The sequence below is a fragment of the Rhea pennata genome, chromosome 29 (genome assembly GCF_028389875.1).
Source record: "Rhea pennata isolate bPtePen1 chromosome 29, bPtePen1.pri, whole genome shotgun sequence".
NCBI classification, from domain to species: Eukaryota; Metazoa; Chordata; class Aves; order Rheiformes; family Rheidae; genus Rhea; species Rhea pennata.
The window spans coordinates 3,354,381-3,381,462 of record NC_084691.1 but is presented as its reverse complement, the minus strand read 5'-3'; the positions used below and the strand labels follow the sequence as shown (position 1 = coordinate 3,381,462).

General features: G+C 61.1%; 2 protein-coding genes across 2 annotated transcripts; both read right to left on the bottom strand.

Moving 5' to 3' along the window:
- Positions 1-441: 441 nt before the first annotated feature.
- On the bottom strand, positions 442-6,490 carry LOC134152110 (keratin, type II cytoskeletal 4-like). The gene is made up of 9 exons (XM_062597204.1): positions 5,871-6,490; positions 5,004-5,224; positions 4,027-4,087; positions 3,456-3,551; positions 2,926-3,090; positions 2,346-2,471; positions 1,880-2,100; positions 1,620-1,654; positions 442-1,511 (listed from the first exon to the last, which is right to left on the bottom strand). The coding sequence occupies exons 1-9, from the start codon at positions 6,417-6,419 to the stop codon at positions 1,228-1,230; spliced, it is 1,758 nt and encodes a 585-aa protein (XP_062453188.1). The 5' UTR covers positions 6,420-6,490; the 3' UTR covers positions 442-1,227.
- A 9,847-nt stretch (positions 6,491-16,337) lies between these two features.
- Positions 16,338-20,578, bottom strand: KRT8 (keratin 8). Its single transcript, XM_062597265.1, has 9 exons — positions 20,029-20,578; positions 18,385-18,593; positions 18,220-18,280; positions 18,014-18,109; positions 17,671-17,835; positions 17,424-17,549; positions 16,848-17,068; positions 16,684-16,739; positions 16,338-16,582 (listed from the first exon to the last, which is right to left on the bottom strand). Exons 1-9 carry the CDS (start codon positions 20,359-20,361, stop codon positions 16,422-16,424), a joined length of 1,428 nt encoding a protein of 475 aa, XP_062453249.1. The 5' UTR covers positions 20,362-20,578; the 3' UTR covers positions 16,338-16,421.
- Between the last annotated feature and the right edge of the window lie 6,504 nt (positions 20,579-27,082).

Genomic DNA, 27,082 nt, shown 5'->3' with positions numbered 1-27,082 from the left:
CATCCCCAAAGAAGAGGAAGGCAAGGACAACTAAGTTTTGGGGCTTGAGCCAAAGCTGGATCATTCTCTCCTGCCACCCCACCAGAAGTGAGCTGGCTCCCATGGGTGTAATTCAAGAAAACCGTGCATTTCACAGGCTCAACCCGATCAAACCGCAACACCGTGCGTAACCCAGCACTTCTGTCCGCCCAATCACTTCAGCTCTCCAGGACCTCCGCCCTCTCTGCCAAAGTGACAAACCATGCAACATGTTCAAGAGTTAAGGAGTAGAAGGGTGCGATTTGACAGAGGTGCAGGAAAGCGGGCCCCAAATTAGCTTTGATTCCTTTAAAGGCAAACTTCAAAGGGGGCAGAAAAGTCAGGTAATGCTTTCAGATCTCAGCAAAAGAGGTGTCTTGTTACAACACGAAACCGTTCAGTCAGAAACAAAACCACACAAACTCACTGCCTCTAGTGTTTAATAGGAAATGCCTTCTGCCAAAGGAGAAAGACTTAAGCAAACAAGCACAAATATTCCCATGATCACAATGAAAAAGTAAAGCCAGAACAAAACTGAACATTTTACAATTGCTTCTAAAGAAAATTAGAGAAACTACTAGTATCTTGTATAGACAAAATTGCAGCGGGGTAGGACATCTTTTCAGCTGGGACTCATCAGCATTAGGAAATTCTTGTTTTGGAGTCAGAGCCTTGGCTGATGTATAGCCGATTACAATTGCACCACATCTGGATCCAGCACAAGACTTTAAAAGTCAAGTCGTTGTGTAGACTTTATAGAACAAGAGTTCTTTGAAGTTTTCTTGGTAGCAGCATGTGGACCAGTCCCGTCTACCTGTCACTGGTGGAACGTTTCTCATTTGGCCCACAGTGCTTTAGACCATTATCCCAGTTGTGTTTGGGGGTTTCCAGTGCTCAGGCGGGTCCTGCTTTTCAGATGACTGTGCTCAACACTGTGATAAATCAGCATTTTTGCAGTGCTTCAAGGGGAGCGTGGGAAGTGGGAAGCCATTGTGGAAGAAGGCAAATAAAACCCCAAACTCTGAGAATCTCAGTCATTAGCAAGTTGCCTTGTTTTACTTTTCTGTGCGGTTGCTAAAGGATGATGATGTTTGGTTTAAACCAAAATAGATGGTCGTCACCTTGGTGATGGATGGGTAGCAATGGTCACCAAGCCAGCTGGCTCCTTTCTCCTTCGGGTGCCAGGGAGGGGTGAGATAGCTCTCTTTCCTAGGCTCTCCGGCTCACGGAGCTCGACGACACAGAGGTGGTAGTTTTCAGGACGGTGCCAGATCCTACTCCTGAGCCAGACCCTCCAACGACAGAGCAGACTCCTGCCCCTGAGCCAAAGCCCCCTCCTCCTAAGCTGTACCCCCCACTGGAGCCGAAGCCACCACTGCCTAAGTTACAGCTGCCTCTGCCACCTCCAAATCCAATTCCTCCGCTTCTTCCTCCTCCAAGGCACAGCCCGGCGCCGAGTCCGCCTCCCACAGCACTGCTTCCACCCACCACAGCTGCAGAGACAAACAGAAGGTGTGGGATTACTTCCAATGCAGTCATGCAGGCCTGGAGCACAACCCACAGCCCGCCATGCTCCTTCCAGAGCAAGGAATGCTACTTACAGATGCTCACAGCACTCTGACACTCCCCAGACATCCTGCAAGGAAACAACAGACTGTCAGCTCCAACCAGAGCGTCTGCACTGGTGCAACTCTGCATGCAGTCAGGCTTGGTCTATCAGACCTTGGGCATAATCAGTGGCTTTAGGACCTTAGGCCATGGACAATGACTATGCCATTAATGTTATTTTAGCAGAGGGGTATGTGCTGAGTCCTCCTTATTGGTTTAGCAGGATGCAAACAAATTCTTATATCCCACTGACCTGCACTCCTCTCCCTCCAGCAGCTTCCTGTAGGTAGCAATCTCAATGTCCAGGGCCAGCTTGACATTCATGAGTTCCTGGTATTCCCGGAGCTGACGGGCCAGATCTGCCTTGGCTTTCTGCAGGGCTGTTTCCAGCTCAGTCAGTTTTGCCCTGGCATCCTTGAGGGCCAGCTCCCCACGTTCTTCAGCATCCGCTATAGATGCTTGCAGAGTTTCACACTGGAGGGCAAGACATGGATCTGATGAATGGGTTGGGGAGAGCCAGCCATAAAAGTTCAGAAGCTGTGATGCCCAAACATGCAATGCCCTTCATTTTTTATGCCTAGATCATTTGGGGTCAGCTGTTCCCAGGCATAGCTTGTTCCTTTCTGTTTACATTAGCTGTTACTGGAACATCTGCTTGTTGGGAAGCCCTGAAGGGATTTACCTGTTCACACCCATTTCTCAGAAAATGCAACTCCTACCTGTTTCTTCACATTCTCAATCTCAGCCCGTATCCTCTGGATCATGCGGTTGAGCTCAGAGATCTCAGTCTTTGTGTCCCTAAGACTGTCCCCGTGTTTTCCTGCTGTAGCCTGCAGCTCTTCATACTGACGGGCAGAAACAAGAGGAGCACTTGATGTCCAGCATGAATCGTTTCCCACAACAGCTCTCCATACCGTCACACGCCAGCAGGGAAACATGCACGCGCTAGCTCAAGCCTAGCATCAGTATTAGCAGTACTCCAGCTCCCAGTGGAGGCTGCATAAGACCAGTTAGATCCTAGGCATGGCCTTTAGTTTGGAATCAACTCCTTATTGCCCATTGCAGCCTGGGATTCCGACTGGGTACACACCCACAAGATCTAGGTGAGCAAAGGCATAGCACGATGTGCTCCACTTCTCCTCCTTGCAGTTTATACAAGGAACCTGGAAAAGCCCCACCTCTTCTCCAAGCTGCCTGAATCAGTGTTAAATCTTTGTCCTTCAAGTCTACTGAAATCACTGGTAGCTCTTCCACCAGCCTCAGCCACCTATGATCATGAGCAACGTGTAGAACACTCACCTTGCACTGGTACCAAGATTCAGCCTCCGCTCGGCTCCTGTTGGCGATCTCCTCATACTGTGCTTTGACCTCTGCAATGATGCTGTCAAGGTCCAGTTTTCGATTATTGTCCATGGACAGAACCACAGAAGTGTCAGATACTTGCTGCTGCATCTGGGACAGTTCCTGCAATTCACATCAGCACTGGCTTTGCATACTTTCTTTAGAGTATTACACTCCATTTAACCCTTCTCCTTTCTAGGATCCTTCTCCACCCTCACCCCCACAAGCCTAAATGCTTTCAAGTGCTTGGCAATTCTGGTTGAAAATATAAGACATCTAAGAAGAAACCTTTTGCTCATTGCCCACCAGTATAAACATGGGGACAGGCTCACTTGTGCTAGACTGCTGTTTAGTCTAGCAGAAGAAAGCCAAAAAAATGTCCAGGTATGCAAAAAAAGGCAAGAAATAGGAACAATCATGGTGCAAGGAATGGAGAGAACTCATTTAGAGAAGTATTCTGTGGTCAAGAGAACAGTTGCACCACTTACCAGTTCATAAAGACATTTCAAGAAGTTAATCTCATCTGCCAGAGCATCCAGATGTGCCTGAAGTTCGACCTTGTTCATATGGACTCCATCCACATCCTGCAGCAGAAATTGGAAGTGAGTCCTCCCACCTGACACATTGCTGCTTTCTAATACTGAATTGTGAACCCGCTGGTGCTGGTGCTGGTGCCAATCTGTTTCTGTATGGAGCTTACGTGCAGGGGTCCTGGTTTATGCCTGGGGCTTGCAAGTGATTTCAACATAAATACAAATCAGTGATGAAGTAAGGCGTTTTCTGAACCAAGATACAACTTTGCGTGGGGGAAAAAACAGCAGTGTTTTGAACACACAGGTAAAGACATAATTTACGCGTTTGGCTATTTCGCTCCAGCTAACAGGAACACTAGCACCTAACATTTTGCTCATCCTCTGCTCTATTATAAGGTTATCCTGACGTCAGCTCTGTCTTCATGCTCTGCTTGTTCTAATTAGGGACAAGTTTAATTAAAATCTGCCCTCATAATTCCCAGTGCTTTGTGTTCCTCATTTATGTTTATTCAGCCGAGCACTTTACCTTTTTTAGGAGCACAAAATCGTTCTCTGCAGCTGTCCTTCTGTTTATTTCCTCTTCATACCTGTTGGTTATAATGAGGGAGATTGAATCTGTCTGCTTATTTTGGCTCTTGCAGCCACTGCTGGCAACTAGACACCGTTGGCCTAATGAATGTGGCAAAAACAGACCTGCCGTGAGCAAGATTTATGGACAAGCATCAGCACTTCACTTTTCCAGATGAGCCACTGACTCCTGCCATCTCATATATCTTTTTGAAGACAGTCTGCAAACAGTCATCTTAGAGCTCCTTAAACCTGATCCTGGTAGCTCTGGCCACTCCAGCTACTTTCACTGGCCTTTAGGACCTTTAGGCCCCAACGTAGGCCATCCTGAACATTTTGGACTGCTCAGTTTGGCAGGTATGTCTGAGCATGGAGTGGTGATGGTCTCCAAAACAAAGTCAATTTTCCACCTGCAGCCTTGGTAAAGCAAGGGACATGTCTGATCCTGATGAATTCTGGACCTACTTTCCTGCAATTTTGTCTATCAAATTACTTTTCTTATCTCTTTCAGTGGAAAGATCTCTCTAGGCTTTGTTCTTGCTTTTCTGGCTGAACAAATTAGTCTAGTAATACCAGGAATAGAATCTCTGTTCTTTCGTTTCTGCTTTCAGAAGAAAGCTCTAATCTTGAAATGATCCAGGAAGTTATAGTAGGATTTAGCAACTGATCTGAGTTAATTAGTTCATTAAATCATAATAACAGATTAAGTGGAAAGATGAAGAGTAGATAATCCTGCTATAGCGACAAGCATAACTCACACAGCAAATAATACAGATTGAGAAAAATCTTGAAAGAATCACAATTTACTGAAAAATTTAAAAACTTAATAAATTAACTCAGCCCAGAATTTAAGCCCACACAATCTAAGCTTTGGAAAAATCCCCATGAGGTCCTCAGCACAGCTGAACCACCATGACTACAGAAAGAACAACATACTTGGTCTTGAAATCCTCCACCAGATCTTGGAAGTTCTTCAGCTCTGCCTCTAGCTGATGCTTCTCATTTGAGAGGCCATCCAGCTGCTTCCTCAACCCATTGATATAGGCTTCAAAAAACTGGTCAACGTTCCTGCTGTTAGGACCTGTGCCATGGCCTTGTTCTTGCAGGAGTTTCCACTTGGTCTCCAGGACTTTATTCTGCTGTTCTAGGAATCGGACCTGAAAAATTGCAGAGGATTGACAGAAAAAGAGTCAAACTATTCTCCAAAAGCATCTTCCTACTGACATTTTTCCATGCTGCCTACATCTAGAGAGTTTAGCCTTTTTGCTCTTCTCTCTGGTGAGCAGAGAGTTCCTAATCTGCTCTAGGATCCCACTGAATAACTGGGAAAAATTATTCTCATAGCTCTAGATTGAGTGAGCAAAGGTGAGTTGCCTCTCCTCTCCCTACTCACAGGGTCTAAACCGGAGAAACTTGCTGAAATTCATAGCTTTGGTGTTCTCTCCTTCAAGATGCATTTGGACTACTAGCAAGTTGAAAGAAAACACCCAGAAAGCCTTAAGCCCACAGACGGACAGAGCTGATTGGCAGGGACTCCTCTGAGGACATTCTGCATGTTGGTACATAGTTCCATGGTTTAGCACCAGCATCATGGTCTTAAGAACCAAGGATCTTATTCCTGGTTTTCACTATAACCTTGGGAAAGTCACTTCTCCAGCTACCATCTGCCTCATCTCTGTCTACAGGCGGTCTTTGGGACTGTCTGTGCAATACCTAGCACTTCAGGGTCATCACAGCAATTGCAGTTAACAAGCTATGAGAAGACTGAAATCTCCCCAAACTGTAAAGTCATCCCCTTCTCACCTTGTCGATGAAGGAGGCAAATTTGTTGTTGAGGGTCTTCATCTGCTCCCGCTCCTGTGCTCGCACCTTCTGGATCTCAGGATTGATTTCAACGTTAAGTGGGGTCAGCAGGCTCTGATTGATGGTCACTTCCTTGATGCCACCAGGCGGGCAAACAGGAAAGCTGGGACCTCCCCTCCCATCGAACCCCCCAACACCACAACCAAAGCCACCAAAGCCACCACCAAGGCCTCCGCCAAAACCACCTCCTGCGCCACCACCATAACCACCACCAAATCTTCCGCCAGCACCCAAACCAAAGCCAAAGCCTCCTTGGCTACCAACCCCAAATCCTCTACAGACAACACCAGCACCACCAAATCCCCCCAGAGAAGTACTTTTACTCCCTCCCAAGCTATAGAGGCTCCTGCTACCAAAGCCACCAGCGTTCCCAGAAGATCCCCTACATCCTCCACGGGACACAGAGCTGAATGTGACTTTGCTCCCCCCTCCGAAGCAAGCAGAGCTGGAGCTGAATCCCTTGCCGAGACCACACGACTGGCGAGACATGATGAGTCCCCGATAGTAGACCCGTTAAGAGAGGAGAGCTTAGCAGCGTTGTGTCCAGAAGCAAGTTCAGAGGCAAGAGAAGGTAAGTCCTGTAAGAGCAATGCCCAAATTCTCCCTTTTATGTGCTCAGGGAGTTGGCTGGGTGACAGGGGAGTGGAGAAAATGTCATTTTTTATTCTATTCATTGTTTTAGGTGTGCTTGGCGCGGTGCCCTCTCCTCTTTCCTTTGCCACCATGATGACCTGCCTCAAAACACTCCCTGGAGAGCTAAATAAACAAAGCTATTGTTGGTATTGGAAACACATCTTTGAATCAAATTTCCTTCGCTAGAAACTGCCAACTCATCACATGCTTTTTGAGGTTCTTCTGGCCATGACAAAGCAATACAAACTCCCTGACACATTCGACCCTTCTTTTATGCATATCACTCATTTTGAGCCTTGTGGCAGGTGCTTTTTTCACTGAATTCCAACAAAAAAAAAAAGGTGTTTCCCAGTCACACCCTCAGATGCACTCCAGTTCAACCTCCTGCTCAGAGAACGTTGGCTTCATCTGTCCAAAACTGTTTCACAACAAAGGGAGGGAGCCCAAATAGCATCAGTCTTTGGCCAGCTATAAAATTATGTATTCTTTACTTTGAGATAATGCTAAATTTAAAAATATTTTAAAAGGCATTCCAGACCGCTCAGGAAAAGGCATGGGAAGCAACTGGTGTTCTGACTGGAAGGACAGGAAAGAGTCTGCAGAGACCAAAATATCTCAGTATTTCTCTGGCTTCATTCCCTTCACAGTACTTCATTAGGATCAAGGTCCTGTTACCGGTCCAGCAAGCTCTGCCCTGTCCCTGACTGCAGGTCCCGATCCCTGCATCATGCTAATGCCTAGACTGGAAGCTCTTCAGATTTTGCTACGCTATTTCTGGGTTCCTCGTTGATCCAACGCAACCCACCGGGGATCAGGCAGAGAGGCTTGGCTCTCCCACCACTCCAAGACTGTTGGGGTCCCCCAGGACCCTTGTTTAATCCATGGAAGAAAGGAATGTTGTGGCTGTCAAAGCCAAAAAGGGAGGGGAGGGAGATTCTTTCTAACTGAAATGCGGTTGAAATACCAGTTTTGACTAGGGGGGAAATAGAGGATTTTCAGAGCCAGGTCTGGATTTTCAGGTTTCTCAGATTTTTTCCTCGCCACCTTTGATGTGTTCAAAAGTCTCTTCTGCTGGAGAAGACTGAGGCGCAGCCCTGTCCTCCTCCTCCTCCCAGGGACTCCAGCCACGGTCGCCCATGCCCAGCACGTGGCACTTCACAAGGGTGTTGAGTTCAGCCACTTTCCTTCCTTCCTTCCTGCCACCGCCAAAGCCACCTTGACTCCTGCACTTACCCACTGGCAAGCTCATTGTTTAAAAAACAGCTTAATTGCTTAACCACTTTTAATTTATATTTTAATTAGCACAGGTGTCTGAAGTTGCCTTCAAACTGAGGATCCCAATTTATCCTACCATTAAAAAAATAAATAAATAAAAATACAAACTTCCCCCAAAACCACAAGCTGCAATCGAAGCCGTGACAATAAAAGCCAGCTTAACGCTGTGCGCTCTATAATTCTCTCTTTTACTGGAGACGCTTGTGGGAGCGGTTTGGGGGAACCAGTTTCAGCTCGGAGTTTATTCGCTCCTCGCTTTCTCCGCATGCATGCAAATCTGGGTCTGGATGCAGAGTTAAATCCCTCCTGCAGAGGAATCCAGGGGGCGAGACAGGAAATCGCTCCGGGAAGGGAGGGTTTTTCCTCCCGGCTCTCACCGTGCGTTCGCTGAGCTGCACCTTTTCAGCCTAAGGGAATTTGCACAGGAGGGACAAGTCGGGGAGCTTGTGCTCCTCTTCGACAACACGCGTTTGCAAGTCTCAGCAGTGCAAACCCTCCTGGTGCCACCTAGGAGTCCTTTCCCGCACCGGGTCCCCAGGATCCCCGGTTTCCCTGCTCGCGAGGGGACCGGCAGGGTCACAGTTCCTCGGCGCGAGGAGCGAAGCGTGCAGAAGGCAGCGTGAACTCGGCTCTCGCCGCTCGAAGGAGGCGGCGGCTGCATCTTCCCGTCGTTATGCAACCAGCAGATCTGCTGAGAAACCAAATGAACCTGTTTGAGCCCAGTTAGCCGACGCAAAGAGAGAGAGTAGCTGCCGGGAGTTCCCAGGGTGGCTCCGCTGTTAATTCCTGGCGTGCCGTACTTGCTCACTGCTACTCGAGACAGTTGCCCAAGAACCCAATCGTTGGGCTCAGCAAGAACCGAGCGCCCTGCTGTGCCCAGGACACCTCCTGCCCCTTCGCAAGGTCCCACCGGTGAAGGGCGGGATGGGAAAATGCAACTGGCACAGTGGGGTTTCCCACCCAGGGCTCGCTCCTAAAACACTTCCGCGCACAAGGCTTTGCCGGGCTGCTCCGTCTGCGGCGTCTCGGACACCCCGGCACGTGCAGCCCGAGTTAGCACATCCGAGCTGGCTCCGAAGCAGCCGGGCCGGCGCGCAGCAGGCAGCCGCGGTCCTTGGTGAGCAGTCACCTCTGAGGGGGTGGTGGAGAAAGGAGAGGGGAAAAAAATGCTGGAATTTGCCTCCTCCTCTCCAGGGCCAAATTCCAGAAACGCCTCTCTCCTTACAAGAGCAACCATTGCTGTAAAACTGATGTAGCACGCAGCAGAGATTAGAGATTCCCAAAGGCAGGAGACATGAGTCTCCCTCTTAAAGACCAACCCATAGCTGAGACTCCTTTCCCACGCAGAAACCAGGGTGAGATCTCTGGATCAGGTCACTGCTTGGCTGGTGACCTGACCAAACAGGTCCAGCCGTCAACTTGCATCGCGCTCCGGCGATGCCCTCGCACACAGGCACCTTCGGAGGGTTCTGACGCTCTCCAAGCCCAGATCCCCTGCCCTAATGTCCACGTTAGGAGAACCAGGGCCTGGATGTGCTCCAGGTGCTGTGTGGTGGGACTCCCCCAGTGCTTGGCTAAGCTGGTACCTCAACAGGAACTGTGATTATGTCCTGACGGTGGCCCTCAGCATCTCCTGTTAGGTAGGACCTTTGCAGACCAGCCACAGGATGCTGGAAGCAACAAGGTTTATACCGGGCAAACATTGGTTTATACTGGATGAGGAGCATTTCAGATGCAAGGAATCTCCTCACAGCCAAAAACCCCCGACGGAGAGTCACTCCCACATGCTGCCCAACACGACCAGGTGCTCCCTGGCCGCAGCAACGCTCAGCCCCACGCGTGGTCTGCAAGGAGAGCTCCTTCATCCCTCGCAGGGCAAGACTGGAGAGCCCAGATTTAGCAGGTTTCACCCCAAAGGTGCGACAAGACTACATTCAATACAGAAAAAAACCCGTTTTGTCTTCAGCAGAAGACTCATGGCTGCTAAACTCATATTAATTCAACAGGCAAATTGCAGGGCTGGGACCGGAGCTGGGAATCATAAAGCCGAAATAACAAGGTGGATCCCAAGAGAGATCAAAGACGCCTGTTGCAGAAGACCGATGGCACGCCTAGTCCCGTCAGAGCTGCAATCGCATGAGGCAAAGAGCCCGGGGCATTTGCCTGGGACTCTCTCAATGCAATAAATGATTTTGCTAACACATAGCTTACAGGCAACACCTTCTCCTGGGAATGGGTGGCCCTCCGTAAGCGATAATAATAATAATAGCAATAAGCCTTATTATGATGATGCGCTTAAATGCGTTTGCTCGATGGAGCGCTGGCACAGCCTTTGATTGCCACCTCTCCCGCTGTCCCCTACCCATTACCAGGAATTAAGCTCTTGTCACTCGACACTTGAGGCTGATCCTGCCCTGGCCGCGCTCCGCGCGGTGCGGCAGCGTGGTCTGTCGCGGGACGCGCCGGATCCGGCTGCCGGTAGCACCCAGCAGAGGGAGATGGGAGAAAAAGGGCTTTTCCCACCCCAGGGAAAAGCCTGGTCCCAGCCAGCCCTGCCTCTCGGGTTCCCCCTTACTGAGCAAGACTCGAGGGCCCCACAAAATTAATTATATATATATATATGTTTTTATATATATATATGTGTATATATATATATAAACACACACACATATACACATGTGTATACACATATATATATGCAATTTACCTATTTTTTCCCCTGGAACAGCCAGAAGAGCACCGGTTTGGGCTATTCAGCCCATGAAAACGGGGTGCAGCCCTGGAGACGACTCGCTCGCACCCTGCCCCCGGACCACGACACCCCCGGAAGCATCTTCCCCACCACATCCTCCCGCGCACCCGGGGCAGGATGCGGCCGCAGCGCCTGGCTCCTTCCAGGAAGGCAATTAACCCCGTGGCGTTATTCAGCCCTGGATCCGACCCAGCCGTAACCAGAGAAGCAATGTGAACGAGACCGGTCAGAAATCACATCCTTGGGGGAAAAATAATCATCTGGGAAGAGAATTGCCCCTGGAAAACATGCTGGAGACCGGAGAGGTTCCTCCGAGCAGCAGATGCAGGAGCTTTTGCTGCAGCATCACCAAAACCAAACTGCCTTTGCCTGGTGCCTTCTCCAGCTGGGCAGACGGGGACACCAGTGTATATGGGGTGATTTTAAAGCTGGAGGGGACACACTAAACCCACTCGAGAGGGGAACTGCACATTTAAGCAGCTTTGGGGCAGGCAGGAGAGCTGGGAAGGACCAGCACAGACATGTGCCGGAGCTGGAAGAGGTCATGGCACAGAGCATCTCCCTCCCTTGCTGTCCTCCAAATCAGGCTGTGAAAGCCAAAGACCTTAAAATTGAGGGTTTTGCATGAAGTAATCAGAGGGAAAGAAGCATTTTGGAAAAACGGGACAAACCGGAAAGCATGTCCCCCTTCAGCAGGGTCAGAGTCCGGGTCCCACAAACCCAAAGGGCTTCGCTTGGATTTGGGAGCTTCTGCCAGTTTGACGGAGCTAAAGCAATCGGGATTTGGGACGGGATAAATCGGTGTAGGTCCAGGCTCAATCTGTCCCTGGTCTGCCCAGGGCTGGGCTGGTGGGATCGGCGCTGGGGCACGGAGCCGCGCAGCCCGCATGGCCGCCCCCGCGCTCGCCTCCCGCGCGTCCCTCGAAAGCACCCCGGGGACGCGGCCCGCGTTGCAAAAACGCCGCTGACGGCTGCTGGAGGTGGCGACGCATCTCCCAGGCGCTCTGCCCGCGTCCCGGAGCAAGGCGCTCACCTCGGCCGCCCGAGGGGCAGAATCGCCCTCCCCGCCGCCCCGGGAATAGCACCCGCGGCGGGGGCAGCTCCCGGCCTGGGGACGGGCTCACGCGGAGCGCCGGCTCCTTTCCCGCCCGGATTCACCCCGGACCGGGAGGGGGGAACCGCCGCCTTGGGTCTGCCCTCCGCAACGCTGGGACAAAATCGGCTAAAACAGCGGGGACCGGCCACCCCGGCCGCAGCGGTCCCCAGGGCGCCGGCGCCGCAGACGCCGCGGGGAGGAGGGAACGGGGCTGCTCTGCATCCGCGCAGCCGTCCGCAGCTGCCATTCCCGGGATGCCAGGAATGCAAATCCCGAGCACCCTCTAAGGGCGGCGGGGCGCGCGGGAGCCGTGGCTCCTGCAGCGGGTTCTCTCCCGCTCCCCTCTCCAGCCTTCCCAGCCGGTGCCGGCCACGGCGTTTCCCCCCTTGGATGCTCCGGAGGCGATGCCAGCCCCCCGAGCCCTGCCTGAAAGGCGGCTCCTTGCCCCGAACGTGCCGGAGCTGGGAGGTCTCAGCCCCACTGAGGGGTTAGCGGAGGCCAGAGGGGAGCCGGGAGGGGGGGGAGCTTTGGGGCACCGGGGCCGAAAGGGCGCCCAAGGGGGCCCGAAAGGCAGCGAGGGGCGTGCGTGCGAAAGCACGGGGAGAGCCGCTTTGGGCGGCTCCTGCCTCGGCGCTAATTGCAGGCGAAAACTCGCTGGCAAGCCGAGTCTTGCTGCCCCAAACCACACCTCGGCCCCGGCAGCGAGCGCCCCAGGTTCGGGTCCGGGTCCCGCCAGCAGCTGCGGGGGCATCGGGCAGGGAGAGAAACGGCTCAAAGCACCCAAGGGCCAAGGCAGCGAGGCCGGGTGCCCCGGGAGCATCCGGGTTTCGGGGGAGCAGAAATGGGGGTGTCTGGTCCCCTCAGCGCTGGGGAACCCCAGGGAGGTGCAAAGTGCCCGATCTGAAGCCCCGGCTCAGCCCCAGGCACTGCAGACACCCCTGGACGCCTGGGTCCCCGTGTCGAGTGGGGGTGTTGCAAAGAGGCTCCCCAAATCACAGGGACCTGCTCCGGCTCCGGCGCTAGCCCGGAGTGAAGGGACCGAGGCGTCCGGGCTATCGCTGCACCCCCCACACACACACCCCAAACCGGGGCTGGGAATGGGTCTGCGAGAACGACGGATGGGGACGTCCCAAAAGGAGCAGGACCCCCCCCCCCAATCACGCAGCCCACCCACCCTTACACCCCGCTCCCGAAAAGCCCGGGCTGCCGGGGCCCCTCCTGCCCGTGGGCTGCGCGCGGGGCCCCAGCACGTCCGCGCCCGCCCGTGAGTCACGGGCTCCTCCCGGCCCTGCCACCCGTGCAACGAGCTGAGTCAGGCATCAGCCTGCCTGAGCCTCCATTTCCCCAAGCGCCGCCTGCTCCGGGCTCTGCCCCAGGAGCTGCAGCTCCTTGGAGGCAGCGGATGGTTTCGAGCCACTGGGGGATGCCGGGACGGAGCCCTCCACGCCGGAGGGACGCCCAGCACCCCGATGGCTTCAAACACAGCGAGAAAACAGTCCGTGCATTTCAAACCAGGGCGCCTCGCCCCTGCTCGGGGTCCCCAGGGTCCCTTTTGCCAGCAAGCAGCAAAACCAGAAGCACTTGAGCGCAGCAAGCCGGGCTGCAGGGAGCAGGGCCAGCGCCGGTGCGGGGGCTCGAACCGGCCACCGGGATTTTATTTCCCAGCGACCTGGCAAGAAAGGGAAGAGATGGGAACGGCAGGTCCTGGAGCAGAAGGGCAGCAGCAAAGGGGATTTCAGCAGCAAGGGAGTGGGAAGTGCCACGATGCCGGGGCCGCCGCAGTGGGGGCCGAGGCCACCGTGGGTCTTGCCCCCCCCCCCCATACACACAATTCCCCGGCGCGGGGTGACACTGAAACCTCTTATCTCGGCAGGCCGCGGGCAGCACCGCACCCTGCCCACCCCAAAGCGCTGCCTGCTTCCCAGCGGCGCCCGTGCCCGCCCCGGCGGGCGCCCGCTCTGCCGGGGCCTGTCCGGGTGCCGCCCGGCTGTGCCCACAGGAACCGGCTGCATCGGCACCCACGGGCTCCCACCGCCGCGCGGGAGGCGGAGGCGGCTTTCCGGGGTGTCCCCCCCACAACCACCCCCGGCCCACTCCAGGAAAAAGGGGTTATTTGGGGCACGGGTGTCAGGGATGAGTTGAGCTTGTGCTTTGGGCAGGGGGAGGAGGTTTTGCACCAACTCTCCAACCCCCCCAGCTCGCAAACTGCATCCCCCAGCCCTGGGAGCGGGGCCGGCAGCAGTGTGGGGTCTCAGCCTCCGGCCCCTGCCTCAGTCCCCCACCCCACTGCCCCAAAGCAGATTTGCACCGCTGCGACTCTGTATATCCATCGCCGCCACTAGCCCCCAAGTGCAAACACCAGCCCCCCCCCAAAAGGGATTTGAGAGGTTTGACCCCGCTGCTGCCCCGTGGCTCTGTGCAAGCGCCGTTTGCCCCCCTCACCGCCCCCCCGGATGGGCCCAGGCGTCCTGCCTCACTCCCTGCCCCCCACGCTGGCTGGGGCCCTGCAGGGCCCAAAGCGGGCCCAGGAGTCCGGCGCCCGCAGGGTTTCGCCGCGGTCGGGGTGAGGGTCCCGGGAGCCTCCCGCAGCCCGGAGGATGAGGCTGGCGCTGCCCGAGGAAGGCGGGAGCCGGCGCCGGAGCCGGGCGCCTCCTTCGCGCTCCTCTGCCGCCCTCCAGCGTCGCCGCTGCACCCGCACCCCCCCCCCCCAAAGCAGCACCAAGCCCCCACCAGCCCCCCCAAAACAGGGTGAGCGGGTGGCCCCGTCCCTCCGGGAGCCTCTCTGCAGCCCGCGGGGGGGGGGGGGGGGGGGGAGGAGGAAGGGGGGACGAGCGCCCCCCGGCACCTCCCGGGGGCAAAGCCGAACCCCGAGCTGCTTCGTGCAGCCCGAAGTGGCACCCCAAATCCCGGGGTGGGGGGGTGTCCGGTCTGCGCCGTGGGCTTGGCCCTCGCCGCGTCTCGGCGGCACCCTGAGCACTTGCGGGGGTCAAACCCGCAACCCACCGCCCCCTCCCCTCACTCACCCCCCCCCCCGGTTCGGACCACCGCGGCCGAGCGACGCCGGTACCACGAGCCGGGGCAGGGAGCGGGGCCGGGACCCCCGGGGCCGGGGAAGGGGCTGGGGGGGCAGCGGGGGCCCCCGCGGGGCGCCCGCCGCCCGGACCGCGGTGCCCGGAGCTGCTCGGGGCCCCCCCTAGACCGGCCTCGGCGGCGCCCCCGGGACGCGGCACCGCGGCTCTCGGGGAACCTCTGGCGGCCGCCGAGGCTCCCGAATCCCCCAAATCCCTCATTTATTTTGCACGGGAAGCCGGAATCCCCCCCCCCCCCCGGACCCCCCTCCGGCCGGGCAGGGGGGGCTCAACGCCGCGCTGGGAGCGCCCCGGCCGCTGCGCGGGGGCGGCGGGGACCCTGCGGCCGCCGGAGCCCCTCAATTAGCTGCAAGCGCTAATTGCAGCGGCGCTTTGCGGCGCGGACGCCAGGTGTCACCGGCGGCCCGGGAATGGCAGCGCGGCGCCGGGCCGGGAGGTCTCGCCTCGGCCACCCCCCCGCACCCCCCCGCTGCCCGGACCCCCCCAGCCAGCCCCAGATTTGCAGCCCCTGCAATTAAGGGGAAGGAGCCGGGAGCGCTGGAAGAGCCGAAAGCGCCAGGTCCGGGCGGCTAATCATTAACCGAAGGGCAAAGTCCCCGGGGGCGGCTGCAGGGGGGCGGCTGCAGGGGGGGGCGGCTGCAAGGGGGACTGCGGGGGGGGGGCGGCTGCAGCCCCCAGGGGTCCCCGAGCCCAGCTTTGCCCCCGCCGTCTCCCCCCCACCCCAGCAGCATGGGGCCTCGCGTTGCAGCTCTCCACGGGGGTAAAAACCCCTTAGACATCACCCGCTGCTGCTGCTGCTGCCGTAGTGGGATTTGGGGGATGCCGCTGGGAAAAGGGAGGTGCCGGTGGCGGAGGCGGGTGTAAACGTCCCCCCGCGGCATCCCCGGGCGTCCCCCTGGTGCTGCTCCGCCGCCGGCACGTCCCCGGGGGCTTCAACCTCGGCCGCCGCGGCCTTGGCCAACGCTCGTGCTGCCTGGGACCCCGGGGGCTCTCCGGGCCCCGGCGCGGAGGAAGGAGGGGGGGAAAGACCCCAGGGCTCAGCGCCTTCGTGCAGTGCCAGATCCGATGGGAAAGGGAGGAAGAGGATGGGAAGGACGGACGGGGCAGGGCAGACAGGGCCTCAGCGGGCAGCCCTGGCCAGTGGGGAGCTGTGGGGGTGACCTCGGGGGGGGGGAAATATCCGTGTCCCCCGGGGGACCCCGGGGCTCCTCTGGGCAGGGGTTCATTGTGTCCCTCTGTCATGCTGCCCATTCGCTCGGTAAAACGCCGGCGCATGCCTCGTCCCGCCGGTGGGAACATCTTCATCCTTGGCAGTGCCGGCGGGGGAAATAATCCCGCGGGAGCCTGAATTCCCTTAGGGAGATGATCCAGGAATAGCCGACACCTCTAAAATCCACCCCGGCTTTGCCCTCGAGGCTCGACTCCCTGCTGGATTTCTCCATCCCAGCTTTCATTAGGGATCCTTCCCCCAGTCCCAGCGCGCCGTGAGGGACCCAGCTCCAGCTTTGATGCTTTTTTTCCCCCTCCCCAGGTTAAAAAAAAAACAACAGACAGCCCAAGCAGCCGGTTTCGCTCGCCCCAGCCCCGGAGAAGAGGAGCCCAGTGGATGGAGCGGTTTATTGCCGGCGCGGCGCAGCGCCCGGCGCTCAGTTGGACAGCACGTCCGAGGACTCGGACACCAGCTTGCCGTCCCGCGTCTCGATCTTCTTGATGACGATGGCTCGCGACTTGGTGACGGCCGAGCTCTCCGGGGCCAAGGGAGGCGCCGAGTAGCCGGTGCTGGAGAAGGAGCCGCCGCCGAAGCCGCCTGCGAGAGCGGCGGCAGGATGGGCGCCGAGCACCCAGCTCGCCCGTCCCGAGCCCGGCAGAGCCGCAGGGACCCCGGGTGCCCCTCGCCGCCGGCCTTACCCGCGTAGCCCGTCGTCTTGGTGTGGATGCTCAGGCTCTGCATGCCGGACTCCAACCTGCGGGATTGGGGGACGCGGCCGGGGGTTACGTCCCGCTCCGCCCCCCTGCCCCCCAAAATCCCAAGTTTTTGGGGTTGCGGGATGCATCCCAACCCTTGGTCCCACCTGCTCTCCTCCCCCTCCAGCAGCTTCCTGTAGGTCGCGATCTCGATGTCCAGGGCCAGCTTGACGTTCATGAGCTCCTGGTACTCGCGGAGCTGCCGGGCCATGTCGGCTTTGGCCTGCTGCAGGGCGGCCTCCAGCTCGGCCACCTTCCCCTTGGCGTCCTGCAGGGCCAGCTCGCCCCGCTCCTCGGCCTCCGCGATGGCTGCCTCCAGGCCGGCCCGCTGCAAGGCGCCGCCGGCGGGTTAATCCCCCCGGAAAAAGGGGGTTCAGGGGGCGGTCTGCCCTTGCAAAACCCTCCTGGGGCGGGCTCCGAGGGGCAGCACCAGCCGCGGCTCGGCCGGGGACCCCCACCCCGAGCACCCGTGTCCTGCTCAAACCGGAGCTTCTTTGCAGGATCTCGGGATGCATCTCCGGGGAGGAGAGGGGGGACCTGCCCGTGCACCCGCCCGGGGGCTGCGAAGGGGCTCGGACGCGATGCTGCCAGGGGTGGGGGGGGGATCCCCGAGCCTGCGGACACTCGCGGGGCAGCCTGCCTGCGCCGGGACCCCGCATCTGCCCGTCGGGAGCCAGGAGCACCTGGTTCTTCAGCGCCTCGATCTCCGCCTGGATCCTCTGGATCATCCTGTTGAGCTCGCTGATCTCGGAGCGGCTGGCGCGCAGGTCGTCGCCGTGCTTCCCCGCCGCGCTCCTCAGCTCCTCGTACTGCGCGCACGGGCAAGGGAAGAGGGAGCCGCACCGGCGGTTTGCAGAGCCGGGTCGGAGGCTCCTCCGTTCGCAGGGAGCGCGGCCGGGCCGGCGGCCGGCATCCCCTTCGCGTGCTTACCTTGATGCGGTACATGCGCTCGGCCTCGGCCCGGCTCCGGCCGGCGATCTCCTCGTACTGCGCCTTCACCTCCGCGATGATGCCGTCCAGGTCCAGGCTGCGGCTGTTGTCCATGGAGAGGACGACGGAAGTGTCGGAGATCTGCGACTGCAGCTCGCGCAGCTCCTGCGCCGCCGGGGTGGTGGTGGTGGTGGTGATGGTGGTGGGACACACACACACGTGCACGCACGCGGCTGAGCACGGGCAGCTCGCCGCCCGGGTGGCCCCAGCTCCTTGCCGTGGCTTCCGGGACGTTTTCCCTTTCTCCGCGCGCCCCCGGACCACCCCGCTCCCAGCCCGGTACCTCCTCGTAGAGCTGCCGCAGGAAATTTATTTCATCCGTCAGAGCCTCCAGCCTGGACTCCAGCTCCACCTTGTTCATGTAGGCTTCGTCCACGTCCTGGGCGGCGAGAGCCCGTGAGCCCGCTGCTGAGGCCCTGGCCTGGCCCCCACCAGCGTCCATCCACCATGCCCACCACCACCACCACCACCACCACCACCACGTCTCACCTTCTTGAGCAGCACGAACTCGTTCTCCTTTTCCGTGCGGCGGTTGATCTCCTCCTCGTACCTGTGGGAGGAGGACGGAGGAGTGGGTGGACGGTGCAGCCGGGACGCGTGGCTCGGGGATGGGCACGAGCGCCGGGGGTGGGGGCTGAGGGGGGGGGCCCTCACTTGCTCTTGAACTCCTCCACCAAGGCGCGGGTGCTGCCCAGCTCGGCCTCCAGCCGCAGCTTCTCCTGGGCCAGGCCGTCGAGCTGCCGCCGCAGCGCGCCCACGTACGCCTCGAAGAGGCCGCCCGCGGCGCCCGGCGCCGGCCGCTGCCTCTGCAGCAGGCTCCACTTGGTCTCCAGCATCTTGTTCTGCTGCTCCAGGAAGCGGACCTGGGGGGGGGGGGGGGCGAGCGGCGGCTCGGGCTCCGGCTGTGCACCCCCACCCTGGGTGCCCCCCACCGCCAGTGCCCCGGCTCCCCTTCCACCTCCCGGGATCATGCCCCAGGAGAGGAGAAGCCCAGGTGGGATGGGGGTGGTGTGGGGGCACCTGCTAATTGATGCCCCCGTTAATGATTTCCTTCTCCTGGGGTGGGGGCGAGACCCCGGGGCGGGGGTCCAGCTCCTGCCTGCGGGCTCTGCTGCAGCACCCCGATGCCGTCCGGATGTCCCCAAGCAGGGACAGGAGCCAAAATGTGCCCAAAGGGACCCAGATGTCCCCAAGTGAGCAGGGGCATGATGTCCCCAAGGGGCAGGATGCCCCTGATGGGACCAGGATGTGCCCAAGTGTATGTGGGGGGGGGGGGCACGATGTCCATGATACAACCAGGATGTCTCTGATGGGACCAGGATGTGCCCAGAGGGGCTGCAATGTCCCCAAGGGGGTCAGGACATCCCTAAGGTGATCAGGACATCCCTGATGGGGCCAGGAGGTCCCCAGGGGGGTCAGGAGGTCCCTGATGGGGCCAGGAGGTCCTCAAGGGGGGTTGGGACATCGCTAAGGTGATCAGGACATCCCTGATGGGGCCAGGAGGTCCCCAAGGGGGTCAGGACATCCTTGATAGGGTCAGGACATCCCTGATGGAGCCAGGAGGTCCCCAAGGGGTCAGGACATCCACATGGTGATCAGGACATCCCTGATGGGACTAGGAGGTCCCCAAGGGGAGTTGGGACATCCCCAAGGTGCCCAGGACATCCCTGATGGGGCCAGGAGGTCCCCAAGGTGGCCAGGAGGTCCCTGATGGGGGCAGGAGGTCCCAGGGGGGTCAGGAGGTCCCTGATGGGGCCAGGAGGTCCCCAAGGGGGGTTGGGACATCCCCAAGGTGACCAGGACATCCCTGATGGGGCCAGGAGGTCCCTGATGGGGCCAGGACATTCCCAAGGTGACCAGGACATCCCTGATGGAGCCAGGAGGTCCCCAAGGAGGTCAGGACATCTCCAGTGGGCCAGGAGATCCCTGATGGGGAGCAGTTGTCCTGAAGGGGGGCAAGGATGTCACCAGAGGGCCCGAGCATCCCCCTTTCCGAGGACCAGTAAACCCATGCATCCCTCCCTGTCCCCTTTCCCTGACGGACTTTGCCCGTCTCCCAGGCCACCGCAGGAGCCAACTGGGGCCAAGCAGAGGCAGAAAAGGGACCAAACTCTGCAAAACACCTCTGAGAGCTTTGCAAGGAAAGAAGCTTTGGGATGGGAGGGGGGTTCTCCGTTGGGACCAGCCCCCTTGGGCTTGGCACGGGGCCGGCAGTGCGGGGGAGGTGGCCGGGTGCCACCCGCGGTGCAGCGCTGGGACGAGGCGGCTCTCACCGCCCCCGGCCGTGCCTGGCCTCACCTTGTCGATGAAGGAGGCAAACTTGTTGTTGAGCGTCTTGATCTGCTCCTTCTCCTCCTTGCGCACCCGCTGGACGTTAGGGTCGATCTCCAGGTTGAGGGGCATCAGCAGGTTCTGGTTGACGCTCACGGCCGTGATGGGGCCCCCCGCGCCGGGCACCGCAGCCGGGCCCCGGTACAGACCTGCTCCGTAGCGGCTGCCGCCGTAGGCACCAAAGGCTGAGGCCGTGCTCATCCTTCCGCCGGGGCCGGCGGTGTAGGAGTGGGAGCTGAAGGAGCGCCCGGGCACGGCCGAGGTGCTTCTCATGGTCTTCCTGGTGACGGTGATGGACATGGTGGAGGCAGGAGACGGGGAGGACGGACAGGAAGGTTGCAAGAGGGACAGGAGTGTTGCAAGACGGGCGAGAGGGCTGTAGAAGAAGTTGGAGGGTTGCAAGAGGGGCGGGAGGACGGACAGACAGACGGGGCAGGCCGGACAGGCCGGACAGGCCGGGTGAACAGGCAGGAGCCCCAGGAGGACAGATCCAGGGCGGGGTGTGCGCACTCCGGGTTTATATCCCGGGAGCTGGGGGGAGGAGAGCAGGAAGGGAGGGCCGAGGCCGAGCCCAGGAACGCGGCACCTGCGTCTCTTTAACCCCTTCGGATCCGCCGGGATCCGCCGGGATCCGCGACGCCGCCGGGTTCCCCACCACCACCACCACCTTCGTCCAGCGTTTCGGGGGCTCGCGGAGGCACCGGGTTTTCCCCAGGGGAGCAGAGCTGGGAGCCGGGGTGCCGGCGGGAGGGCCCTCGAGGGAGGCTCGTCAGGACCGGACTTGCCCCGCGCGAGGAGCGCCGGGCGCCGGGCCGAGACAGCACGCGAGGCGCTCGGCACCCGCAGGCACGGATTTGTTGTAGGTTTTGCTTTTTTTTTTTTTTTTTTTTTCCCCGGTTTCCTCGAAGCAGCAGCAGCGCCGGCTCCGCATCACCGCCAGGGATGGGACAGGGACAGCACAGAGGCAGCGAGTCCAGCCGGGCCTCTGGCTGCTACTGGATGAAACTCATCTATCTATCTGCTCCTCCATCTCCTCCACCCGCGTGGGTCCATCTATTCCTCCATCCATCCCTCTATCCCTTGCCAGACCCAGCCATCAACCCATCCTTGATATCTATCCATCCATCCATCTCTGGCCAGACCCATCCATGATGCACCCTCCTGGATAACCATCCATCCATCCCCAGCCAGACCCATCCATCCGCTCATCCTTCTGGATATCTGTCCACCCGTCCATCCACCCATCACTGGCCAGACCCAGCCATCCACCCATCCTTCCAGATAATCCATCCATCCTTCTGTCCACCAATCCATGCCTGGCCAAACCCAGCCAACCACTCATCCTTCTAGATATCCACCCATCCGTCTGTCCATCTGTCCCTGCACAGATCCATCCACCCATCCCTTCACCCATGCTCATCCCTGGACAGACCCACCTTTAGGGACTTATCCATCCCTCCCTCCTCCATAGCTTTGTCTCCTCCATCCCTCTGTCCCTGCACAGCCACATTCACCCTCCATCCCTCCTCTCTCCATCCCTCCATCCTTCCAACCCTCCATCCCTTCATCCCCCTTCCCTCCATCTCTCCTTCCCTCCTTCCCTCCATCTCTCCATCCTTCCATCTCTCCTTCCCTCCATCTCTCCATCCTTCCATCCCTCCTTCCCTCCATCCGCCGCCCATGCCGAAACGGCCCCGCACGCCGCCCAGCTCGGCTCGCTGCCAATCCCCGGGGCTGGGGGGCAGAAAGGGGTCGCCCTAGCGAGCATGGGGCGAGGAAGACCCCTGCATTGCCGCCCCCTGCTCTTCCTTGGGCGCGAGGCAGGGAGCTGCCTCCCGCCGGGATCCTCTCCCGCCCGCCCAACCTCTCTTATCGCGTAGGAATTTGCAAGCCAGGCAAATACTCAGCTCCCCATGGAGATGCCGCTGGAAAGGGGGGAGCGAGGGCCCGCAGGACCCCCGCCGGGCCGCCCATCCCCCCCGCCACAGGGCCAGCACAACCCACGGGGGCGGCGGGGATGTCGCAGCCGCCCACCCGGCCGGCGGGGGCGGCTCTTCCCAGAGGGACGGACGGACCGCGGCCGAGGAGCCGGCTTGGGCCGTATCCAGCCTTTGTTTGCCCTGGGTTGGGCTCGGCGCGTTTGGAGGCAGGTGCCGGGCATAGCAGGGCCACGGGGAAGGTGCTCATGGGCTGGCACCCGCCCGGCCTTGGCTCCCTGCCGCCGGCTCTCCCAGCTGGCTCTGCGAGCGCCGGCGCTGGAGAAGGAGCTCCTGCTGGAGCAAGCCCCTTCCCCATGGCCGGCTCGGTCCCGGGGGTGCTGCAAAGGTGAAACACAGCTCTGTGGGTGCTGCAAAGGTGAAATGCAGCCCCATGGGTGGTACAAGGGTGAAATGCAGCCCCATGGGTGGTGCAAGGGTGAAATGCAGCTCTGGGTGCTACAGAGGTGAAATGCAGCCCCATGGGTGCTGCAAAGGTGAAATGCAGCGCCGTGGGCGGTGCAAAGGTGAAATGCAGCCCTGTGGGCGGTGTAAAGGCGAAACACAGCTCTGTGTGTGCTGCAAAGGTGAAACGCAGCCCCATGGGTGCTGCAAAGGTGAAATGCAGCCCTACGGGTAGTGCAAAGGTGAAATGCAGCCCCATGGGTGGTGCAAAGGTGAAATGCAGCCCTACGGGTCGTGCAAAGGTGAAATGCAGCTATTTGGGTGCTGCAAAGGAGATCTGCAGGGCTGAATGCTGTTTGGATAGCACCCATGGGTGCGGGACTGCCCTGCTGCACATTGTCCTGGGGGGATGGAGGACCTGTGCCTGGGGGTGGGGGCAGCAGCGAGGGTGACGCTGGGCTCCCCACGGCCCCCCGGGGAGCAGCCAAAGGATCGGGCCGGGCATGGGGGAGCCCTCGGAGGGGCGAGAGGGGGCGGTGGTCCGAGGGGCCGGAGGGCTCTGGAGAGGAGCCTCGGCAGACAGAGAGCTCCAGCCACTTTCCGGCTCCGCGGAAACCCCCCAGCTTGCCACTCACCATCCGCCCCGCACAACCTTTACTAGACATCAGAGACTCCCCAGGCCGCGGCCACCTCCCTGGGTCAGACCTGGCCACCGGGGCCAATAGGGGCACCCAGAGGTGGGGGGGCACCCCGGGGTGCCAGCTGGAGCTTGGGAGCAATGACGGAGATGCCCCGAAACCCACCCACAGCAGCCAAATCCTGCACGGAGCTGGAAAAATTGTGTTTTCCCACGGTGCCAGGGCCAGCGCAGGGCGATCGCGGCCAGGCCAGCGGGACCGGGGACGGCACCGGGGGAGTGGGGACGGCACCAGGGGAGCGGGGATGGCACGGAGGGAGCGGGGCCGCTCCGAGGCCTCGGGGGGGGGGGGGGGGGCTGTTTTGCTGTTTTCCTAGGCGAGTTTTTGCGCCTGTTCCCGACAGGAGGGAGGGGAAATTCCCGCGGCGGAGGGGAGATGGCACCGGCTGCGGCTTCATCGCTCAGGAATGCAGCGGGACCTGGGGGGGGGGGGGGAGGGGGGGGGGGGAGCACACCGCGCTTTAACCCTCGGCGAGCCGGGCGGCCCCCCACACGCCGCCGCGATGCTCTGCGAGAAAAGGTGGGAGGGGGGACGTCAGACCCGCGTTGCTTTTGCAGGGTCTCCCCTTGGGTGGCTCATGGGGGCGGCCAGGTGCCTTAAAAGGTGCTTCAGGGCTCAGCCGGGGGCTCAGGGTCGCATCCAGCAGTGGTCCTGGGACGGGCGTCTGCTCCGGTCCTTGCAAAGAGCCGGAGCTGGGGGCTGTGGCAGGGCCTTATCGGCGACGGGTCCCTGCTCTCCGGCTCCCGGCCCCGCCGGGAGCCCCCGCGGCCTTTGGGAGCCAGCGGGGCCGTGCCGGCGGTCGGGGCTGTTTGCACATCCTCGGCCGCCCCACGGCCGGCCCGGGGAGGAATGTGCCCGATAAGGGGGCTGGGCTGGGGCATCGTGCCGGGTGCGGGGGTGTCGGGGCAGCCCTGGGGCCAGGCGCTGCCGGCACCCCGGGGTCGGCCAGCACCCGCGTCCCGGGATCAGACACTGCTGGGACCCTGGGTGGGCCAATACCAGGATCCCGGGGTTGGACAGTGCTGGCACCCTTGGATCAGACACCTCTAGGGCCTGGGCTTGGGAGGCACCCACATCCCAGGGTCAGACAGCACCAGACCTTGGGTCAGCCAGCATCCAGATCCATGGGGTCGGACAGCACCCAGATCCATGGGGTCGGACAGCGCCCAGATCCATGGGGTCGGACAGCACTGGGACCCTGGGGTCAGCCAGCACCCGGATCCATGGGGTTGGCCCTGCCAGAATGCCAGGATCAGTCGCTGCTGGGACCCTGGGATCAGCCAGCAACAGGACGCCAGAGTCAGACCCCTGTGCACCAGTGAGACCCCAGGGGGGGCACGGCTGGGACCCCGGGGGGGACACCAGGGGGAACACGGCCTGGACCCCGGGCAGGACATGGTTGGGACCCCAGTGGGGACACAGCCGGGACCCCCAGCCCGGACCGCCCTCCGCAGCTCCGTTTCAGCCCTCCTCCCGCCGGCGCAGCCAGGGGACAAGCAAATGGCGCGGGCTGGGCAGGGAAAGAAACCCGTCGGCCCGGTGGCAGCGTCATCCTGCCGCGGGATGGGAACGGGCCCAGGAGCAGCAGGTGCCAGCAGGGGCAGGGACGGGAGAAAGGGAGAGGGAGCACGGAGAGGAAGCGAGCAAGGAAAAGAAAGACAAAAGCAAGCGAGAGGGAAGGAGAAAAGGAAGGAAAGGAAGGAAGGGAGAGAGGGACGACGGGGCTGGCGGTGGCCTGGCCAGGAGCTCCCGCCGAGGCGGCGGGCTCGGCGCGGGGTGCGGCCCGGCCTCGGCGCGCGGGAAGGGCCAAGGACGCCGCGGCGGGGGGCCGCGGGCAGGGCCGGGAACGGCTTCACAGCCGCCGCCGCCACCACCGCCGAGGCCGGGCAGTGACTCACCCGTTTACGGTCCCGGCCAGAGCAAACACGGAGCGGGCGCGCTCCGGAAACGCATCACCCGAGGCGCGTTTCGGGAGCGCTTTGGGGGGTAGGATTCGGCTCGGGGTGCAGCAGGAAGCCCCCACGACCCGGCGCGTGCCCCGGGCAGGCTGCTCCGCTCCCGACCCCGTGCATCCCCCCCAACACACACACACACACACACACACACACACACACACACACCCCGGCACGTGGGCGCACGCCTCGCCGCGTGCTGAAGTCGGTGCGAAGGCGTGCGCTGCTGCGTTTGGGCGAGGGTGCGCGTTCCCGCAGCGGCGACGGTCTCCCCGCGGGCGCACGTTGCCGCGCGGGCACGCGCGCGTGCAAAGCTGCGCGTTTGGGCGGCGGCGAGCGTTCCCGCAGCGGCGCGTACCCGTGCGAAAAGGGCGCGCGCGGGCGAAGGCGGGCGCTCGTACGAAGGCGCGCGGGCCCACCCGGAGCGGGGCGGGTGCAGAGGGTGGGGGGATGCAGGGGGGGGGTGCCGGTTCCCATTCGCAGGGCCCCCAGGGTGCCCCAGAGCCGGGAAAGGTCTTTGCGCCCCTTTTTCGACGCGGCCCGCTCCGAGGAGGGGCGCAGCGCCCGGGGGGGGGGGGGGGGGGGCCGCTCCAGCAGCTCCGTGCGGGTCTGCCCGTCCCTGCAGAGTAAACACGCCCGATGCTCCGGCAGATAAAAGCTGGAATGTGGCGATGCTGCGGCCCGAGCCGCCGTAAATCACCCCAAAGCCAGATAAGGGCCAGGCCCGGCGGCTCCGGGGCGGGGGCCGGCGGCACGGAGAGCGCCGGGGAGCGGGGGGTGTCCCCGCACGGAGTCCCATCCGGAGCGGCGGCGGTGCCGGGGCTGAGGTTGCGGCTCGGGTGTGCAGTGGGTGCATCCCCATCCCGCCCGGACGCCTGGGTCCCTCTCCCCCCTCCCCACCCCCACCCCCATGCAAGGGGCTGGGGGGAGGAAGAAGGCGACAGGCAGGATTCCCCGAGCCGGTTCGGCAGGGCGATCCCCCCTCCCGGCACGTCTCCCCCCTCGCCCCGCGCTGAAAGGGCCTGAGGACCATCCCGGCGTGGGGACCCACGGGTGGGTGTCTGTCACCCCCCCCCCCCAGCCCCGGCTGTGAAGCCCCCCCCGGTTGCTAGGGGGGGCAGGGATCGCGGGGGCTCCTCGCCACCCCCAAGCCTGGGGGGCTCCTGTGGGTGGGGGCCGCCCCCGGGTGCCCAGCGGCGCGTGCTGGCAGGGAGAGCTGGCAGAGTGGGGCTGCTCGGACCCCACGCACCCCGAACGTGTGGGGCTGGGCCAGCCCAGGCCCCTGTCCTAGACCCCCGTGGGCGTGTGGGGCTGAGCCAGCCCAGGACCCCCAAGGACACATGGGGCTGAGCCGCCCCAGGACCTCCCTGGACGCGTGGGGCTGAGCCGTCCCAGGACCCCCAGGGGAGTGTGGGGCTGAGCCACCCCAGGACCCCCAAGGACACATGGGGCTGAGCCACCCCAGACCCCCATGGACGTGTGGGGTTGAGCCACCCCAGACCCCCAAGGACACATGGGGCTGAGCCGCCCCAGACCCCCATGGACATGTGGGGCTGAGCTGCCCCAGGACCCTCATGGACACATGGGGCTGAGCCAGCCCCAGGACCCCCATGGATGCATGAGGCTGAGCGTCCCCAGACCCCCATGGATGCATGGGGCTGAGCCACCCCAGGACCCCCATGGAAGTGTGGGGCTGAGCGACTCTGGACCCCATGGACATGTGGGGCTGACCGTTCCCAGACCCCCATGGATGTGTGGGGCTGAGCCACCCCAGACCCCCATGGACACGTGGGGCTGAGTGGCTCCAGACCCCATGGACGTGTGGGGCTGAGCGGTTCCAGGACCCCCAGGGACGCGTGGGGCTCAGCAGCCCCGCAGCGATGGGTGCGAGGCCGAGCCGCCCCCCGGCCCCTGGGGCCCGCGGGGGCCCCTCGGCCGAACAAAAGCCGCAGGCTGGATCCGGCCCCACCTCGCCGGGGTGCGGAGAGGG

Excerpts from the sequence above, each read along its gene's own strand:
- LOC134152110 (XM_062597204.1), bottom strand. The coding sequence starts at position 6,419 with ATGTCTCGCCAGTCGTGTGGTCTCGGCAAGGGATTCAGCTCCAGCTCT. Across the intron at positions 3,552-4,026 it reads ATTTTGTGCTCCTAAAAAAG|GATGTGGATGGAGTCCATAT; the intron begins GTAAAGTGCTCG and ends TTTCTGCTGCAG. Across the intron at positions 2,472-2,925 it reads AATCTTGGTACCAGTGCAAG|TATGAAGAGCTGCAGGCTAC; the intron begins GTGAGTGTTCTA and ends TCTGCCCGTCAG.
- KRT8 (XM_062597265.1), bottom strand. The coding sequence starts at position 20,361 with ATGTCCATCACCGTCACCAGGAAGACCATGAGAAGCACCTCGGCCGTG. Across the intron at positions 18,594-20,028 it reads TTGCCTCCTTCATCGACAAG|GTCCGCTTCCTGGAGCAGCA; the intron begins GTGAGGCCAGGC and ends CCCCCCCCCCAG. Across the intron at positions 18,110-18,219 it reads AGTTCGTGCTGCTCAAGAAG|GACGTGGACGAAGCCTACAT; the intron begins GTGAGACGTGGT and ends CTCGCCGCCCAG.